An 18,891-nucleotide genomic window follows, 5' to 3' on the forward strand; every position below is an offset into this window, starting at 1 on the left:
TAGAGGTTGGCGAGGCCTCCCACCCACCATCTCTGCCCCTGTGAGCCCTTTTTACCGAATGACTTGGATGCCAGACCCTTGTGCCAGCCCTTCAGCCAGGAGCCAGGCTCCACAAGCTGTGATCCGATTCTTCTCCAGGCTTCGCAACAGAGAGCAGAGAAAGGGGAAAGGGAGAAACTGGCATGGGTGTGGGGGATGGGTTCCCCTATGCCCCCCTGACCCCAGGCCAAGATGCTAATGGAACCCAACAACAGTGCAGCAGGAAGGCTGAAGGCTGCGACCCAGGGAGAGCTAAGGTCGACAGGGACTTGGACTAGAACATGTAACTCAGGGAGGGCTTCCTGGCAGGCAGGGGCCTGACCCAGCAGCCTCTTGGCTTTCCCCAGGATGGAGGTTCCCCTTCGCATCCTCCCCCAGTTCCAGTTTCCCAGGGTGTGCCCCTCATACTCCATTCTCTTCAGCCGGCCCATCTGCGGCAGGACCCGGGCCAACTCGGCAGCCGCCTCGTCCCCGAGCAGATTCCAGGACAGCCTGCATGGGAGGGGTCCTGAGGTCAGTGCAGGAGATCCTTGAGGCCCAGGGGTAGAGACAAGGAGGCAGGTGGGGAGGGCTGGGGGCCAGCAGTGGAGGCTGCCATGCAGGTGCAAGAAAGGCCACTTGATGGTGTGCTTGTGGGCTCTCCCCGAAGACTTTTCAGGGCATAGGTGGTCCCTTCCTCCCCCCCAATTCCCATTTTGAGCTGGTCATCATTCCTCAGGAACCCAGACGGCCTGGGATCTGGCTGTTGAGAGAATTCAGAGCACATGGTCTGCAGCAACCATGTCCTGATGCAAACTTCCAACCTAATATTCTGTCATAATATTTGCCCTATTCATGCACCCCATTTTTCTTTAAAGTAGTCTTCCCCACCCTGCTTTTTTTTTTCCACTTTAAGAAATTAATCTCAGGGAACACTTATCACTACTATCAATGGGAAACCTTCACTGACAACCCTAAACAGAAGGTAGTTATAAGGATAAATACGGCGCAGACAACATTATTGACTTCTAGCGGGATCCTGTGTCCTTCCTCAGGTGCTGAGCCTGTGGCCTGCCCCCTGCTGGTTACAAAGGGACACCCATGAAGAAAAACTGAAGCAGAACAAATTCAAGCATTGAGACGCTTAACTCTCTGGCATGGTGGTATTTCAGGACCATGGCAATTAGGTTGCACTGGCTAATCTCGAATTTATCTTTGATATAAAGTAATGATCTGCTCTATGGTACACAATATTTTTTGGCTGATCAAAATAAATAAGGAAAATCACCAGCATTAGGTGTTAAAGATACCTTAGCATGGATGTGAGACTTTGTCTTCGGTGTCATGTAATGAATGAGAAGGATGAGAACCTTTAAGATGCAAACCTAGTAGCCTCTTAGAATCCCCTGTGTCCTGTACCTTAGGAAACAGCATTTTCTTCCATCGTGCAGTCAGGGTCCCAGCCCAGTCCTGGTAGTGCATCTCCCCCTGTGGCAGAGCTGCCCAAGGTCAGAGTGCCTCTGATTGCCAAGAGGGAGGTGGGCATGGCCAGCAGGCAGGGCGGGGGTCATGCTGGTTTCAAGCATTCTTCACTACCAACGGGTGGTTTGTAAATTGAAGCTCCGTAAGCCAGGAGACGTGATCTATCCAGCTGCCTCCCAAAGGAAGGTCAGGGGCAAAGAGCTTTTGGACACCAGCTAGCCTACCTCCCTCGGCCACTCCACAGTGAAGAAAAAAGCAGCAGAGCCTGAACGGACTTGCCCAACATTACTCACAGACAAAATGTTAAAACTTCCTAGAGAGGGAGTTTAAGTAGGAATGACCCTCCCCGTTTACAGATGGGGCACCGGTCAGGGAGGGAGGGGACCAGCTATAGGCAGACCATGGCTGGCAGGCAGGCTGGGACCCCAGGTGCCCCGCTTCTCCCAGCACTCACAGGATTTCTTCCAGGGCCGGGCAGAGCACCAGGCTGGCAGCCAGGGGCTTGGCGGTGTGGTTGTCAATCTCACACGAAACCAGGCTGGAGACAAAGAAGAGGGCGGGAAGGAGGGTGTCTTGAGTCAGGGGCATCTCCAGCCAGCCTGCCCTCTGCTAACGGTGCAATCAGAGCAGGAAGGAGAGGAGTGGCCAGGGTTGGGGGGCAGGAGGAAGCCTTAGGAAGCTCCCCTATACCTGAGGCCTCTGTCACTTCACAGGCCTTCCCAGGTACCAGAGACAAGGGCTGCCCCTACCCCACCCCAGCTCCCCAGGTAGTCTCAAGAGGCTACTTACTCTATCTGCCTCAGCAAGGGGAGCCCCTGACAGAAATGCAGGACCCCTGTGGCCAGACTGTTCTCTGCCAAGCTGTAGGGCAGTGAGACACCTGTGAGAGGAGCCCCCAGACCCTCCCTGGCTGCCCCTGTGCCCATGCTCCAGGCCCCTGCTCACCTGATCTCTTCCACATATGGGCATCCATCCAGGGCTTGGCTCAGGCTCAGCGCCCCCTTTGGGCCCAGACGGCTAGATGGCAGGCTGGGGGAAGGGGAGTGGGTGAGGGGAGCCTGGGGGACCAGGTGTGGGGGTTGGGAGCCTTCCCAGAAGGCTTCAGGTTTCAGGCCACACCATCAGACCATCCAGGTAACTGCCACCCCAAGCCCCCTCCCCATCCACACAGGACCCAGTGGGTATTAAGCACCCTGGCTTTTGGGTGTGAAATCCTAAGTTCAAGGCCTGGCTGTTTCATGAGTAAGTAAAGTAAGCTCTCCATGCGTCTCCTGGCTTTAGTCTCCTTGCCTGGAAAATAGAGGGAATAGAAACCCGGGCCTGGGGCTGCTGGGGGGGCTCCAATGAGATCCTGGCATAAATCAGTGTTTTTTTCTCCTGCCCACCCTTTGCTGACACTGCCTTACTCGCCCTCAGCCCTCAGACTGGCTCAGGGACACGCCGAGCCGAGCAGAGACCATTGTGCTTCTTTTGTAGACAAGGAAACAGACTCAGAAGGGGTAGTGGCTTGGCCGACAGCCCAGAAGGGGCTGGTGGCAACCCAGGACAAGGCCGGGTTTCCCGCCTGCCCTGCCCCAGCCTTCAGAGGCAGGGGAGGAATGGGCAGGGTGGGGGCAGCTGGCCCCGGTACATCCCCCGCTCTGACCTAAGGCAGGGCTGCTCAGCCAGGGGGGCCTTGATCCCCCAGTGGCCCCAGGGCACACCTGCCTGGGGGGGTGGGGAGGACACTCACTGCAGGACCCTCAGGCGGCAGGGCAGTCCCTGAGCCAGCCCCAGGGCTGTGGTATCCCCCAGGACGTTGTAGCCAAGCCTGGAAGAGGAGAGGGATGAGGTGAGCACCGGGCTGGCTGGCTCCCCACCCCTGCACTGCCCTGTGCCCACCAGGGGACACGAGGGCCAGGAGGAGTGGGGGACGCTCAGGGCGGAGGGCAGCCAGCGGGCACACTCACATCAGCTCCTCCAAGTGCCTGCAGAGGGTGAGGGACTCTGCCAGCTGCGTCCCTCCAGCTGGACCAATGCCATTCCCTGAGAGGCTGAGGGGGACGGACGTTAGACCCTGGGACCCTCACGTCCCCCCACGCACCACATCTGCTAGGGCCCCAAGAGACCACACCCCCACCACACACCTTCTCAGGAAGGTCAGGAGCACACTGGCCAGGAGCCAGCCCAGCCCCACCATTTGGACCATGACGTTGGGGGAAGGAATGTCACCGTGAGCTGGAGCCAGTGTGTCCCCAGATCACGGCGTGGCTACTGAGGGCCCCTATCAGTAGGACTGACCACTCACTCTATCTTCCTGAGCTCCGGCAGTCCTGGTAGGATGGCAGCTAAGTGCTGGGCACCGGTGTCTCTGATCTGGTTGTGGCTCAAGCTTGGGGAGAGAACAGTAGAGAATTGGCGCTATCCGCCTGCCACACAGGTCATATTGTCCACGTCTCCCCTCCCAGAACAGAAGAGGAGGCTGCTGTCTGGAGGGAGTCCCCTCCTGCTGTGTCAGCTGAGCCCTTCACCCTCTTGTCTTCTGTTTAGGATGTACTCCCCAGTGTCTAACCTGAGTCCCTCTTGCTGCCATCCACACTCTCACATCCTATCTTGGGGTCTCTTGACGGTCTAGGCCTGGGGTCAGGCAGTGGGAAGTGGCTGAAAGCAATGGGACTAAGCCGGGCAGGGCGTACTCAATCAAGGAGCCCTTTGCTTTCATCATCTGACCCTGCCGAAATTGTCTTTGGTTGGGGGAGGGATGAGGAACTCACCCCAGCTCCTTCAAGCTCATGGCAGCTCTGAGGGCCTCGGAAAGTTGGTGGCAGCCGACATCACAAATACCGTTCCTGCTCAGCCTGGAGAAGCAGAGGCTGTGGTCAGGACCAGAGGCCTTTGCAGGTGCTTTGCAAAGCTTTTACACAACTGGGAACCCAGATGCCAATCGATCAGCTTCAAGGGTTGGAGAGGGGGACAGGCAAGGTGGCTGTAGCCAAAGTCCAGATGAAAAAACTGAGCCCAGGAAGGAGCCATGACTGGCCAAGGACTGCTCATGACTCCCAGGCAAAGTAGACATGAAAGCCCAGAGCTCCCCACTCCCCCGCCCCGAGGGCAAGTGGACACATTATTTTGGTCTGGCCAGGCTTTGCCTCAGCCTCTGTGGCAGGAGCTCCAGGCCACCCCAGCTCAATGCCAATTACACACGGCCTCCGCAATTCAGGCAATTCATGTCTCCACGGCATAGGTGTCCCAATCTGGCCAAATGCTGGGCTTCTCCAGAAAGCCAGTTTATTATCTTTTCTGCACCCTGACCTTGCTCTGCCTCCACGAGTGTGGGAAAAAACAGAACAAATCAAACCAGTGGAGGTAAACTTGGCCCCATGTCGAGTGTTTAAAGATTGCTTTGTGTTCTTTCACTTCACAAACTGAACTTCAGCGAAGTGCCTTTCTAACACTTAATTTGGGATGAAATGACCTCGTCCCAGAACTCTCTGACCTCGTTGGCCGCGCACTCCTCTGGCCAGCCTGGGGCGGGGACTGGGGGAGAAGCAAAGCCACACTTTGTGTTGTTGCTTGGGTTTCTTCTTAGTTGCCACATTTTGTTTTGAAAAATCCTAAGAAAAGAACGTGTTTTATCTATTCATCAGGGTGGCCAGGGGCCCAAGTGGAGAATGTCGAGGTCACCAAATCGGAGTCTAGACCCTCATTGCCTGGAGTGTGGTTGGTTCCTCCAGAATTGGTATCATGTGGGAGCTTGTTGGAAATGCAGAATCTAGGCAACCCAGGTGTGTGGCATCAGAAATGTGAGCAAGAACACAGGGTGAATTTGTGCATGTCAAGGGCTGTTCCAGGACTGAGCTCCAAACCCATCAGGTCCCTTCTGTCATCAGGAGGGAGTTGGTGGCATTGAAAGGCAAGAGCAGTGGGCATCAGCCCAGGATGGCAGCAACGTCCCTGGGGTAGGAGTCACGGGGGGCCTTATGGAAGGGCCCCTAGTGCTTCCCTGGGCCGGTGGTCCCAAAAGAGCTGGGGAACATGTGCCCCCCACTCATTCCTATGGGGTTACTTGGCCACTTACCGGAGGCTCTGTAGGAGGGTCATGTGGCTTAGTCCTTGAGTGAACATGGCCAGGGTGGAGCTGCCTAGTGGGAGATGGCTGAGGCTGCAAAAGAGGAGGTCAGAGGAGGAGTTGGTATCGCTGGGGCTGGGTCCCAGGTACAGAGACCAAGGCCCCATCCAGTCTGGAGGCTCTGGCATTTAGCAATACCCAAGGACCTCCAAGATAGCCACTTACATTCACACAGAGCAGACTCATTCTCATTGTATAAAACAAAACCGCATGAGACATCCAAAGGCCATTTCTCTGCACAAATTAAGACTCCCCGGGCAGCAGTTTTATGTTCTGAATCACACCAGACCCAGACTGCTGACCAGGAATCCTAGCAACCACACAGTGAACATAAACTATAGGCCCAGCACTGAGCTCAGGGCCGTTCTGAGGAGTGGAACTCTCTTGTCCCCATTTTACAGATGAGGCACACTGAGGCTCAGAGCATTATGGAAAGGAGAAGCATTGGGAACAGGACCCAAGTCCATAGACTCCCATTCCTGGACCCCACCTATGCATCACTCATGGGATCACACTCCTGTAGGCCCCAGGCTGGGCAGGAAAGATTAATAATAATAATAATAATAATAATAATAATAATAATAATAACAACAACAACAACAATAAATAGCAGCCAGTACTTGCAGAGTGTGAACTCTGTGCCAGGCTCTGTTCTGAGGTCCTAATATATATTATCTCATTTAATCCTTGCCACAAGCCTAGGAGGTAAGTAGATATTGCTATCATCTCCAAAGTTAAGATGGGAAGAAAAGCACAGAGAAGCTAAGTAACTCGCCCAAGCTCACACATTCATAGGTGCCCTGGTCTGCCTAGAATTGAGGGGGACTCCAGGATGCAGGACTCTCAGCCTCGGGGAAACTGGGACAGATGGACACCCTACCAAGAATTAAACCTGGGTGGTGTGGCCCCTAACCATGGTCCTTGCCTCTATTTGGCCACAGATGGACAGGTGGAAGAAGTCAGCCAGAGGTTCAAGGAAAGCTGCCTGGCAGGGAGGAGACATTCAGAAATGACAGCTCTGAAACCAGAGGAGGTGTCTGGGCAGTGCGGATCCATCCCCTTCCTTCATTATGCCCATTTTATAGTTGAGGCGGCTGAGGAGGTGAGAGGCAAGGAGGAGCACTGGGTGCCTGGGACACCAGAGAAGGGTCCCACATCTGTCCTGTTCTCTGCAGTACCTCCAGCTCCGAGTCCTGGGCCCCTGGGTAAATACCTGTCAAATGCGTGCATGAGCCAATCAATGACCTCATTGGGCCTCCAACAACCCCCTTCCTCTGCCAGAACAAAAGCTTCCAGAAGGAAGGGAGGCTGAGCAGAGGTGAAGGCACATGGGGGGAGGCCAAAGAAACAGCTCAGGAGAAAGACATGTGGGTCCTCTGGTTAAAGGTCTCTTCAATACCATCCATGCCCTGGTCCCCAGCAAAAAGGGACAAAAGTGGGAGAATTTTATTGTTAATGAGCAAAAAGTCAGAAGGCTACTTTTCAATTATATTCAAAACACATGTTGAAACAAATCCAGAGGGAAATTCACAAACTGCTCATTCACAGCAGTTTTCCCAGGAGGATGTCGCCACTGGAGGATGTCATGTCCTTTGTTACTTATTTCTGTAACTATGAAACTTTTTATAACCAGTGTATATTTTTGGTCACCAGGTGAACTTTGAGATTAAAAATAGATGCCCCATAAAAGGGTCTCTCTAGATGCTGTTATGTCTGGGCATGGTGGCGGGGAGACACTCACTGACCCTTCATACTGAGACTGTTTCTTGTCTTTCTGGAACTTGGTGACTCCAAATTATAGTTGAGAGTAAAGAAGTTGCCAGTTACTAAGGAAATTATTGTAAGCAAGTAGCAGTGGACATCTATGGGTCTAATTTGCCCACAGTTTGTGTTCCCTTCTTCTGACATTAGCACCCTGAAACACCACCAGCCCCTCAAGACCAGATAGTTGGGTGAGTGTGTGACCCAGATCTGGCCACTCAAAATACCGTGTGATTGGCTTAGCGGTGAGCTTGTGACCTGAGCTAGACCAGTGAGAATCATCTAGAGCCTTGTGTTATAACTACACAGAGAAAGGTGCTCCCTTTCTGCAAAGTTGGTAGGAAGTGAACCTGCAACTGCAGGGATGTCCTGCCTGGCAATGAAGTCAAGATGGGGGTAAGGAGGGAGCAGAGAGAGAGAACAAATACAGAACCCCTGGATATAGCTATGCCTGAAGTTAGATTCCTTGTAATTTTCTGTGACACGAGCCACTACATTTCTGACTTGGGTCAGTTTGAGTATCTGTTTCCAGTGATCAAGCATTTTCATGGCACTCAGAGCCCAGGTAAGGGAGTAAAAGGGAGGGCTTTTGGCTCACCTCTATCCATTCAGGGATGTCATGGTTTGTTTTCACAAGAGCTGCAAAAGTTCCTAGCCTTACTTCCAGCTCCTCCCCCCCTTCCCCCCTTCCCCCCCATCACTTACTCGAGCTTCTTCAGCCAGCACTTGCCCTCAAGGACCGTCATCAGCACTTCAGTGTCCTCCTCACCAAACTGATTGTTGGACAAGCTGGAGGGGACCAAGTACGAGGTGAGTGTTAGACAAGCCTGCTCGGCTCCGGAGATGAGCTCTCTCACTAGAAGAGGGACTAGCTAGACTTCACAAGGATGCCCACTCCCACCCACCACCCCCCTGCCCCAGTCTCTTAGTGCCTTCAGGAGGGCAGCTCGGGGTCTGCAGATCCTGGACCATCAGGGCACTGCTAGCTCCAAGGGCCAGGTTTTGGGGTCCCTGAGGAGGGGGGCATGGCCATCACAAGCTGACCCAGCTGAGAAAGGATGCCCTGGATGAGGGTTGCAAAATGAAGAAGCCAGGGACAAGGGACACACACACACACACACACACACACAGACAGACACACACGCAGTGATTCCTTCGGCCCCATAGCCCTCTCTGTACTCTGACACCTATAGCCACCCCCGGCAGAGAAGGGTGATGATCCTCATTTTACATTTTATGTGAGATAGCCCAAGACCAGACAGGCACAGTTATTCTTATGACTGATAAGTTGAGACCAAGAAGATGGTGCTTAGCTTTCCCAGGCTACACCCAGGGTTGCAGGATTGCTGGGCTTCATCAGGGAGCAAAGTGATAGGCTGAAGTCCCACCACCCACCTTGCCAAAGGCCCAACTGTCCTCTCCACCCCTGCCCTCAGCTGGGCCGTCCCTTCCTGGATCCCCCAACTGTGACTCACTCCAGCTCCTCCAGGTGGTGGCAGTTTCTCAGGCCAAATGTCAGGTGGGCCAGGCCCTTGGAACTCATACAGCTGGAGGTCAGTCTGGTGGGGGTCAAAGGGCAATGGGTCAGGCAGGGGCTCTTGGTCTTGAGAGCCCTGGATGGGGTAGTAGAGGGCAAGGAAGAGGGGAGGGATAGGAGGAAAGGGCCTCTTTCCCCTCATAAATCTCCCCCACTGTGGAATGATTAAACTTAGCTTGGACTAGTTGAATATTTCCCTAACCCATTTATAGGCAGCAACTTTACCACGTGTGCCATAGTTGGGCATCCCTGTGAGGTCTAGCTAGCTATGATCTTTTACCACAAGCTCTGCATCTTCACTTAAATGACAAAAAAGTGAGCAGCAAGTATTAGAGAAGTGTTAAAGATACACTGGCACCAAAAAGACACCTTCTCCTTGATGCATTCCATTGGATTAAAACAGAATTAAACGTTAGGAAAGCTCCATGTTGCAACCATCATACTGACATTTGGTTCAGGCAAGAATTATCAACGGAGGTTGAAATCAGTAAATGATAGTATGAGCAAGGACAGGGTATCTACATAGTCTTAAAGTATCTTCCTACAAGATATGGATTAATTAGAAAGGGAAAACAGTAGCTTTGCAGGGGAAGAAACCTGGCTGACACCACCTTCACCAGGTGATCACAGTTACCATCACCAGTCAGGGCACAAAGAGACAACATGTGCCTCCCAAGAAGAGCACATTGCCTCTGGGAGATTTCTGCCCCATGTGCAGAACCTAAATCTAAACCTGAAGAAACATGGAAGCCAAACTGAAGGACTTTTTACAAAATCCCTGACATGTAAATGTCATGACAATATCATGTAAGATAAAGAGGGGCTAAGGACCATTCCAAGCTGGAGACCAAAGGCAAATGACAACTAAGTGCAGCCTGTGATCCTAGGTGGAATCCAGGACTGGAAAAAAAAATGCAACAAACAACTTGACAAAAGCATTTGGCAAAATTGGAATATGAACAGTAGGTTTTTTGTTTGTTTTTAAAAGATTTTATGTATTTATTTGACAGAGAGAGAGATTGAGAGCACAAGCAGGGGCAGCATCAGAGGGAGAGGGAGAAGCAGCTCTTTGCTGAGCAGGGAGCCTGATGCAGGGCTTGATCCCAGGACCCAGGGATCATGACCTGAGCCAAAGGCAGATGCTTAACTGACTGAGCCACCCAGGCACTCCATGAATGGTAATTGTGATAATGACAGTGTACCAATGTTAAATTTCCTGCGTTTTATACTTTTACTGGATTATGGGAAAGAATGTCCTAGTTCTTAGGAGGAAATTCACAGAAATTGTAAGGGGTGAAGGGGCATGTTCATGCAACTACTTTCAGATGGCTCTGAGGGAAAGAGGAGAACAGAAGGGAGGGGTGAGGAAGGAGGGAGGACAGGAGAAAGAGGATGTAAAAAAATACTGACAAGGGGGTGAATTTGGGAAAATGGTATATGGAACTGCTTCTAGGCCTTCTGTTTGTTTACAGTTATTTCAAATGTTAAAAAAAGAGAGAGAGAAAGATAAAGCATTGAAAAGGAAACCACCCTTGCCATGTGGCCATGTGATTGACCACATGCCCTGATATCATTTCCAGGGCTGCAGGAGTCCCAGCCCCTGGGGTGGGGACACAGAATATCTCTGAGCCCAGGGCAGGAAGAAGGGGGCAGGGCCAGGGGACTGAGTGAGCATCTCAGCTGCATACCTGAATGTCTTCAGCTCAGAGAGAGACAGCAGGAGGTTTTTTAGCAGCAGGGAGCTGGAGTCGCAGAGGTTCACCTGGGACAAGCTGAAAAGGTCCGAGCATATTCCAGAGGATTTCAGGTTGGATGCACCTCAGGATCATCCATCACACAGAGATGGGGAGCCCAAGAGAGGGGAAAGAACCACCCAAAAGCTCCTGGTGGGGGCATCTATACCACCCTGGGGCCCTCCCCCACTGGCCAAGTGTAATTTTCTCCTGCTAAGGGAAGCAAGAAGGCCAGAGAAACTAATGCTGCCCTAGGTTCTGCTTGTTCCCATTCTGGACTGGCCAGCCTCTCCCACGTGGCCTGTAGTGGGCACTGGGGGTGACCAGAGGAGCCAGGGCCCTAGATGGTGTTTCGGCTTCTGACCTGAGCTGCTGCAGCCTGGCACATGTCTCCATCAGCTGCCCAGCAAGAAGGCTGTGGTGGGTCTCAAGGTCACAGTGAGCCAACCTGGAGGTAGACAGATTGGCAGGAGTTACTGAACATCTAGGTCACTACTGGGGACTCAGTCTCTTCTTACAAGGAGCTTACCTTTTAGGGGCAAATAAATGCTAATGAGATAAAGTTCCACAATTTTCTATTCAATTATAGAAAGTGCTATGAAAGAGAGATCTAGATGGGGCAGCTGGTATGGCTGCCCAGGCTGTTCACTGCACAAGGGGACCCAGCCAAGGAGGTGAGTTGGGGCTGAGATCCACTATGGTCTGTTCCCAACATGTACATGTGCAGGGCTGCATTCACTCAAAAGGGGTGACATTTTAATTTCCAAAATGTGCTGTATGGATTAGGGGTGCTGTGAACCCAGGCATCTATGAGTGGATCATGGGAGAACTTGACTATATCTGGAGGCTCAGAGAGGGTCTTCCTCAGGTGGTAGCGTTAATGCTAAGATCTGAAGGACAGGGGGAGTTAGCCAGGGAAAGGAGGACGAGGGTAGTAGGAGAGAACATTCTGGTCCAGGAGTAGCCTGTGCAAAAACTCTGAGGTCAAAGGGAGCAAGGTGGTGTTGGAGGACTGAAAGGTGGTGGGGATGACTGGAGCCGAGACGGAGGTTTGGGATGGGGACGGACAACATGGAGAGGCAGGTTGGGCCAGACCTCATTGGCCATGCAGACACTTTGGACGTCGGAGGGCTCTGAGCAAGGCACGAGAACTACTGATCAGAAGCAGCAATACCTCTACCCCCACACCATCACCAGCTACTCCCTTGGGGGCCCAGGTACTAGGTCCCACCTGAGCACCACGGCTTCTGGGTTCTCCTGAGGGGGGAACTCCAGCTGGAGACAGAGCTGCTGCTGGGTCTCCGAAATGCTGAGGAGAGAAGGGGTAGCCAGTGTGAGGTCTGAAGCAGCCTTGCCATGGAGGTTGAGCTCCGCCTGGGGCTGCTGGTCCACTGACTCTGAACTCTCAGACCCAGTAGGGATCGGGACATACGTCAGTAGGACTCCAAAGCCTTTGTGCTTAGCTACTCCATGTCACTACTCTAGTCATAGAGCCATAATGTGTGTTTACGATAATCCAGGGGCCACTTCCAGGCAACCAGGCAATCCAGAGTGGACTCCCAGCTGGGATCCATCAGTTGTTTTTTTTTTTTTTTAATTTTATTTATTTATTCATGAGAGACACAGAGAGATGCAGAGACACCTGAGAAAAGAAGCAGCTTTCCTGAGGGGACCCTGATGTGGGACTCGATCCCAGGACCTGGGATCACACCCTGAGCCAAAGGCAGACGCTCAACCCCTGAGCCACCCAGGTGCCCCCATCAGTTCTTTGCCTTAATTCTGTGGCTGCCTTCCTCTCTCTGGTATTGTGGCTTGATTACTGCACAAGTCCCAACACGTATGTGTAGCCTCTGCCATCTTAGCAATCCAGAGAATTTGCTAGTGACACAGCTATTACCCTACAGGGCAAGAGACTGATGTCTAGCTAAGGGATGGTCCCAAAAGTCATGAAAAGATGAAGAATTCTGAGGGGCCTCCTCCCTCCACTCACCTTATTTCAGTGATGTTGCCTGAGGTCTGGGTGCAGACTCTTAGCAGGGCGAGCACCCCGGCTTTGCCTACCCACGGCTCCTCCACCCTGTCACAGAAGCAGAACTGGATGAAGCTCCCCAGGGTAGGCCGGGATGGGATGGGGGTGCCAAGTGGGTCTCAGATGCTTTTTGGTTTTGCTTACTTAAAAACTATAAAATTAGGCAACTAGGCACCAGCATAAAACAGGAAATTAACCTCTTCCTTGTTCCGACGGTCACTGCAACAACCCAACAGAACATATTCTTTTTTTAAGCAATAGTTTTAGATTTAAGGAAAGGTATGTATAGCATTGCATGGCAAGGATAAGGAAATAAAACCATATACAAAACATCCCCATTTGCATTAAAAAAAGGAAAAATACGTATGGAGAGGGGAAGAAAACAATATTAAAAGTTAACGATGGCTGTTTAGATGATAGAATTCTCACAAACGGTTTCTTCCTTTCTTCCTTCGTTTCCAATATTTTTCCGGACTTTCTACAATGTGCTTGCAATTAATTTAGAAGCAGGAAAAAAGAGAGTTGTTTAAGATATTTCTGCTTCTGAAGTTATGTTGAGGTCTTTTTTTTCCCCCTCCAAAGTACTATTTTCTTATGTTCATCTGGATTTTTCACAAATCTCTACAACGAGTATGCATTATTTTTAGAGTTAGGAAAAGTTTTATTTCAAAGCGTTATTTCGGGTGATCCAGCAATTCTGGGTATATACCCAAAAGAACTGAAAGCAGAGATGATACAAAGAGGTACGTGGACACACGTGTTTGCAGGCAGGCACTTTAGCCAAAAGGCTGGATAACCCAAGTGTTCACGGACGGACGGATGCATACACGAAATGGGGTATCCACCTACAAGGCACCATCAGTCAGTCTAAAAAGGAAGGAAACTCTGACAGGTGCTACACCATGCATGAACCCTGAGGACATGATGCTCAGTGAGACAAGCCAGTCACAAAAAAGATAAATCCTGAACAATCCCACTTCCATGAGGTCCCTAGAGCAGTCAAACCCCCAGATTCAGAAGGTAGGATGGTGGCTGCCAGGGGCTGGGGAAGGGGCGACTGCGGATCTGTGTAATGGGGACGAAGTGTCAGTTTCCCACGAAAAGAGTTGCAGCTGTAGACCAACATGAATGTACTTAACGCTCCTGAGCCAGACCCGTAAAGATGGGTAAGATGGGAACTTTTAATTATGTGCATTGTAGCACAAGTAAGCAAGACTGTGGCATTTTGGAGAATGACCAGACCTCGTGGGCCTCATCATTGGCTGTGTGGAGAAGTGCATAGCACTGGCCGTGAGGTCAGTTTTCTGGGCACAAATATGTAACTGAATCTCATTTATGATCTAATTTCCATTCCGGAAAAGTCAGGGGTTTAGAGGAACAAATGCAATTTGACATCAGAAGGAAGCAACTAGACAGAGCCGGCAAGTGTAGAGACACCACAGTCAGTGACATAAAAGAGGAAAGTGAGGAGTTGGTGGGGGGTGACACATGGATTGAGAATCCTAAGAGCCATTGCTACCCCCATGCCAATGTGGATCTTGACTGGATCACAGGTCCGACCAGCCAGCTGTCCCACTTGGGGACAGTGGGACCTTTGAGATCTGACTGGGTCATCACAACACTCAGAATTGCTTCCGATTCTCCTGGGTGTCCTTATCCAACTGTGGTTGTATAGAAAATGTGCTTATTTTTAAAAACTTGTGGTGAAATGTTTAGGAGGAATGTTCTACGAGATCTATAACTTGAGAACAATGTAGCCAAAAAAAAAAAAAAAAATTAAAAGATGAAGCAAATACAGTGAACCCTGAACAGCTCTTAAGCCCAGCTGATAAGAACATGAGTCTTAAACATTAGTTTCTCTATGTGTTGATAATTTTTTCTGCTTTTCTGAAAGGTTTAAAATGATCTTCGTAAAAAAATAAAAATAAAAATAAATCAAATGATCTTCGTGAACATACACACATGGTATCTGTTATATGTCACTGCTGACCTCAGCTGGGTGTCCTTTGGGGTTTCCTTTTTTTTTTTTTCTTAAGTGCCCAAGCAGAGGTCCTACGGCAAGGAGGGCAGCTTCTCTGTGTACCCGAGGGGAGTTTCTGGGGCTACAGGCAGGATCTTAGTGGCAGGGTTTGGGTGTAAGATTTGGCTGGGGCCATGGTCCTGGGGAGACCTATTCTCCAGTGCTCACCCCCAGCCCCTCCTAGGGGCACCAAGGAAGACAGTACCTGAGAGTGAACAGGCCCACTGGACACCTCAGCAGACTCAGGAGAACTATCAGCTGCTCCAGGCCCAGGCCGCACTGGGTCAGCCTGGGGACAGAGGTCGGTTACCGGGTAGCTCTCCTGGGAGCCCCTGCCCCTCCCTTGCGCCTGTGGGTGGACCCCATCACTCACGTGAGCGCTGTCAGCTTCAGGGCCTGGTTCAGGTCGGTGGCCAGTCTGGGCACATGCTCTGGCATGAGGTTGCACTGGCTCAGCCTGAGGGCAGAGGGGAAGGGGCAGAGTTGGGATGAAGCCTGTTAGAGTCCCGTCTCCCCCCAGGGCCTATGGGGTACCCCACACTGAGCCAACAGCCTGGAATCAGGGCCTGGGCACAAACCAAAGATGAAGCTCATGTTTTGGGAGCTTCCTATCTCCTGAGAGAGATCCCCCTGCCCCCTGCCAGGAAAGGGTTGAGAGTATCACTCATCAAGCCCTGACTATTAGCCAGGCCCTGTGCCAGCATCCAGGTAGGGTTGCCTGACACACAGCATCTTGTGGGATTCCAGGCACATCATTTATAGGCAGAGAAGCTGACTAACCCAAGGACACACAGCAGGTGAGAAGTAAGGGTGGAATTGAATTTCTATCCAAGTCAGTCTGACTCCAGACTCTAAACCCACTCCCTACTCCCCAGTAAAGCTTTATTCCTGCTCTCTTGGAGGCAGGAGGCCTACGGGTCTTGCTGGGACCCCACCCTCCTGGCACTCTGGCCCTGGATGGCCAGCAGACAGGCCCCACATGGCAGTTGACTCTCGTTGGACAGGGATCCCTGGAGACGTCCATGAGAGGCTGACATTGCAGCTGGGTATTAAAGGCTTAGGAGAATTTTATCTTGGAAAACATGGGGAAGAGAGTGTCAGACTGAGTGCCCGGTGGGAAGGAAGCTTTAACTGGGCAGTGGGTGTTCAGTGAGCAAGAAGCGAAAGCCATTTGGGCTGAATATGTGTGTGCATGTGTGTTATGGGCATGTTTGTGTGGTATGTGTGCATCTGTGTGTGTGTTCTGTAGGTGTATACAGGTGACATGTATGAGTGTGCTTGTGTGGTATGTGTGCATCTGGATGTGTGTTATATATATGGATGCATATGTATGTAGACTATGCACATCTGTGTGTGGTGTGAGCATGCTGTGGTGTGTGGTATGGTGTGTGTACGTATGTGTGGTTTGAGTGTGGTGTGGTGTATTTGTGTACAGTGAGGGGGAGCACGATGGGAAGTGGCAGCTAGATCAGAAGAGGGAGAAGAAGCTAAGGAATTGAACCTTATCCTGGGGGCAATGGGGAGCCACGAACGGGCTTAGTGCAGTGGGGAGCACAGTCTGATGTGTGCCGAGAGGATCCCTCTGGGGGCTGTGAAGTGAATGGACTGGAGGAAGCCTGGCCAGAGGTGGCGGCCCAGTTCAGAGGCCATGATCACAGCTGAAGAAACGACATACGGAGGAAGTGACCCTCTTCCTTGGTGGTGAGGCTGAGAGAGAGCGTCCCAGGCTACCAGCCGGTAATAATAACAGCAATGATAGAGCACTCAAGTGAGCCAGGTCCTTGCCAGGCACTTTATACATGTCAACTCCTTTAATCCTCATAATAACCCTAAAGGGTAGTTCTTACTATTATTCCCATCTTACAGATGAGGAACTGAAACACAGAGAGGTTAAATCACTTGTTTGAGGTCATGCAACTGGTAAACGGTAGAGCTGGGATTTACCCTCAGGTGGCTCCAGAGTCTGAGCCTCTTAACCATGGTACTCAGAAGCCTCCAGACTTATAGTTAAGGCCGGGCCTAAGGACTGGAGGTGTGTGTGTGGGGGTCGGGGGCAGATCTGGGGGAGGCAAACCCAGACAGTGGGTAGGAAGCAGGGTAGCTAAAGGGAGAAAGGGCCCAGTGAAGATAAAGAAGGCGTGGAGGCTGCCACAGGACCAGGCTCCGCTTCCCCAATCCCACCCCAGACCAGACGTTACCTTAGTGTCTTCCCAGCCTCCTCCTGTCGGGAGAAGTAGATCCAGAAGCTCTGCTCAGAGCCCAGGCTGCAGAGACAAGGGTGTGGGGAGGTTGGAGGCCCAGCTTCCTGAGCCCTAGACACCAGGGGTGCAGGAAGCAAGGGCGCTGGGCCCGTAGGGACAGGGAAAGGGAGATGCCACACAAGGAGAGACCACACGAGACCCCCAACTCATCCTGCGAGGACACGGAACCCTGGCCTTCCCCACCCCCGTGACCTCCCAGGTCACACAGGCCTCAAGAGGATGGAAACCGGGTCGTCCGTTCATGGAATCCTGAGACTCAGAGAGGGGTGCACATTGCCTCAGGTCACAGAGGATTGCTGAGGGTGGGAACCTTGCTTCTCCCCACCGTCAGCAAGTGGCACCCATGGCTTACTTCACAGAAGCCTCCCGGATGTGCGGGCAGGAGGGGAGTGTCTTCACCAGGCCCAGGGCACTCTCTAGGGAGATGCTGTTGTGACTCAGGCTGGAGGAGAAACAAGGCTCAGGATGGGGAGTGAGGGCAGGACCTCGGTGCAGCCCTGCCCAGCCCCCACCACTTGTGTCCTCTCCTCCAGCTGTCATCTCCAGGAGGACAGTCTTCAATGTCCAAGGGTCCATTCTCCAAGTCAGACACCGAGGGCCAGGGAGAAGCCAGAGGGGCACTCTCCCTCCATGGGCAGGACAGGCACCCGGCCCTGCGTTGTCCTGCAGGAGCTGCAGCTACTGGGGCTGAGACAGGGTCGAGGAGGCCAGGCTGGCAACTCCAGCCCCAGGGGCTCAGGACACCCAGAGCCCAAAGCTCAGTTACCCAGCAACCCACTGTATCTGGGCTCTGGTCACCAGTCTCCCAGATCCCTGGGGAGATTGGCTGAGAGCGTGGGTGACTTCCTAGGGACACTCCCTGCTGTGGGGACATCTCTAAATCTGTGTCCTGTAGATTTAGTCAGAGGGACAGGATGGACTAGGAGCTGGGACAGCTGAGGTCCTGTGTCCCCTGGTTAGGGATAAACTGTCACCTCCTTGTCCCAAAGTCAGCTTGGGTCACCATGCTTTAGTCCCAGCCTCTCCTGGATGTCTGGTGGGACCTCTGCCTAGGTGTGCATGGGGGGGGGGGGCTTCCTCCTCCCTGCTGTCCCCCAGGCTGCTCACCACTTACTCAAGCGAACCAGATATGGGCAATTGAGGCAGACATTCCAGGAGGCACCTGAGCCCGTCATCACCCAGCATGTTTGCTGAGAGGCTGCAAGAGGTAGGAAGAGTTGGTTGTTGGTGGTCAGACATGCCCCTCAGCCGGAGCCCGCTCTCCACAGTCACCATCACTGCTGCTTGACACGCACAGGACTACTTCTGTGCCAATATCACCACCACTGTCCCTGTGACTGGACAGCACATGCCCACCCCCGTCCCTGCACTGTCATCTCCGGCACCCCCAGGATGATCGCCCGGCACACAACAGCTCCTGCACTGGCCCCCGTGCCTCCAGCAGGCTTCCTGGAGTCAGAAAAACCCATTTACTTTTACTATGCCCTATGGCTCACGTCAGGTGAGAACCACAACTTCCGAACGAGAGTACATGCAGGAAAAAAGGAAGATGTTTGGAGGCTGCATTTACCCCGGTTCTTCTTTTAATTTGGGAACATAATCTCAGACGGAAATTGTACTTGAATACTTTATTTCGCTTCCTTGTCGCTTCTTTGGGTGTTTATGCTTTTGGGAATAGTATAACCAGTGTGCCCTGTAACATCTGATTTTTGTCCTGCATCTTCGAACTCTGTTTGTCCTTGATGATGACACTTTTGAGGCTATTTTGTCTTTTCAGGAGAGGCTTTAAAAATTAAAAATTGGTCTCCTAAAGCCACTTGATAAAGTGATCTTTACAATTAGAAAAATTTCCCTCTATAATTGAAAACAGAAAAATCCAAAGACGTACTGCTTATTTATCTTTCTAATATGTGATTTCCACCGGCCCCATTTCTCTTCTTGG

At 51.9% G+C, this 18,891-nt stretch overlaps 1 protein-coding gene across 11 annotated transcripts in view; it reads right to left on the reverse strand.

Annotated features, from left to right (window-relative positions):
- NLRC5 (NLR family CARD domain containing 5) overlaps positions 1-18,891 on the reverse strand; it is an 81,155-nt gene that overhangs the window by 2,122 nt on the left and 60,142 nt on the right. For 7 of the 11 annotated variants that reach the window (XM_072750180.1, XM_072750179.1, XM_072750181.1 and 4 more), the window contains 21 exons: positions 18,064-18,147; positions 17,302-17,391; positions 16,887-16,952; positions 15,062-15,145; positions 14,894-14,977; positions 12,630-12,716; positions 11,871-11,948; positions 11,004-11,087; positions 10,595-10,678; positions 8,845-8,928; positions 8,075-8,158; positions 5,558-5,641; positions 4,254-4,337; positions 3,788-3,871; positions 3,450-3,533; positions 3,233-3,310; positions 2,446-2,529; positions 2,290-2,361; positions 1,955-2,038; positions 448-531; positions 56-139 (listed from right to left, as the gene is read on the reverse strand). In XM_072750180.1, coding sequence (XP_072606281.1) covers positions 56-139; positions 448-531; positions 1,955-2,038; positions 2,290-2,361; positions 2,446-2,529; positions 3,233-3,310; positions 3,450-3,533; positions 3,788-3,871; positions 4,254-4,337; positions 5,558-5,641; positions 8,075-8,158; positions 8,845-8,928; positions 10,595-10,678; positions 11,004-11,087; positions 11,871-11,948; positions 12,630-12,716; positions 14,894-14,977; positions 15,062-15,145; positions 16,887-16,952; positions 17,302-17,391; positions 18,064-18,147 — 1,731 coding nt within the window. Of the gene's footprint in view, positions 1-55; positions 140-447; positions 532-1,954; positions 2,039-2,289; positions 2,362-2,445; positions 2,530-3,232; positions 3,311-3,449; positions 3,534-3,787; positions 3,872-4,253; positions 4,338-5,557; positions 5,642-8,074; positions 8,159-8,844; positions 8,929-10,594; positions 10,679-11,003; positions 11,088-11,870; positions 11,949-12,629; positions 12,717-13,308; positions 13,514-14,893; positions 14,978-15,061; positions 15,146-16,886; positions 16,953-17,301; positions 17,392-18,056; positions 18,148-18,891 lie in introns of those variants that run through there. The other 4 variants (XM_072750182.1, XM_072750178.1, XM_072750183.1 and 1 more) reach the window with 3 other exon arrangements.

This window comes from Vulpes vulpes, chromosome 2, assembly GCF_048418805.1.
Source record: "Vulpes vulpes isolate BD-2025 chromosome 2, VulVul3, whole genome shotgun sequence".
Classification (NCBI taxonomy): Eukaryota; Metazoa; Chordata; class Mammalia; order Carnivora; family Canidae; genus Vulpes; species Vulpes vulpes.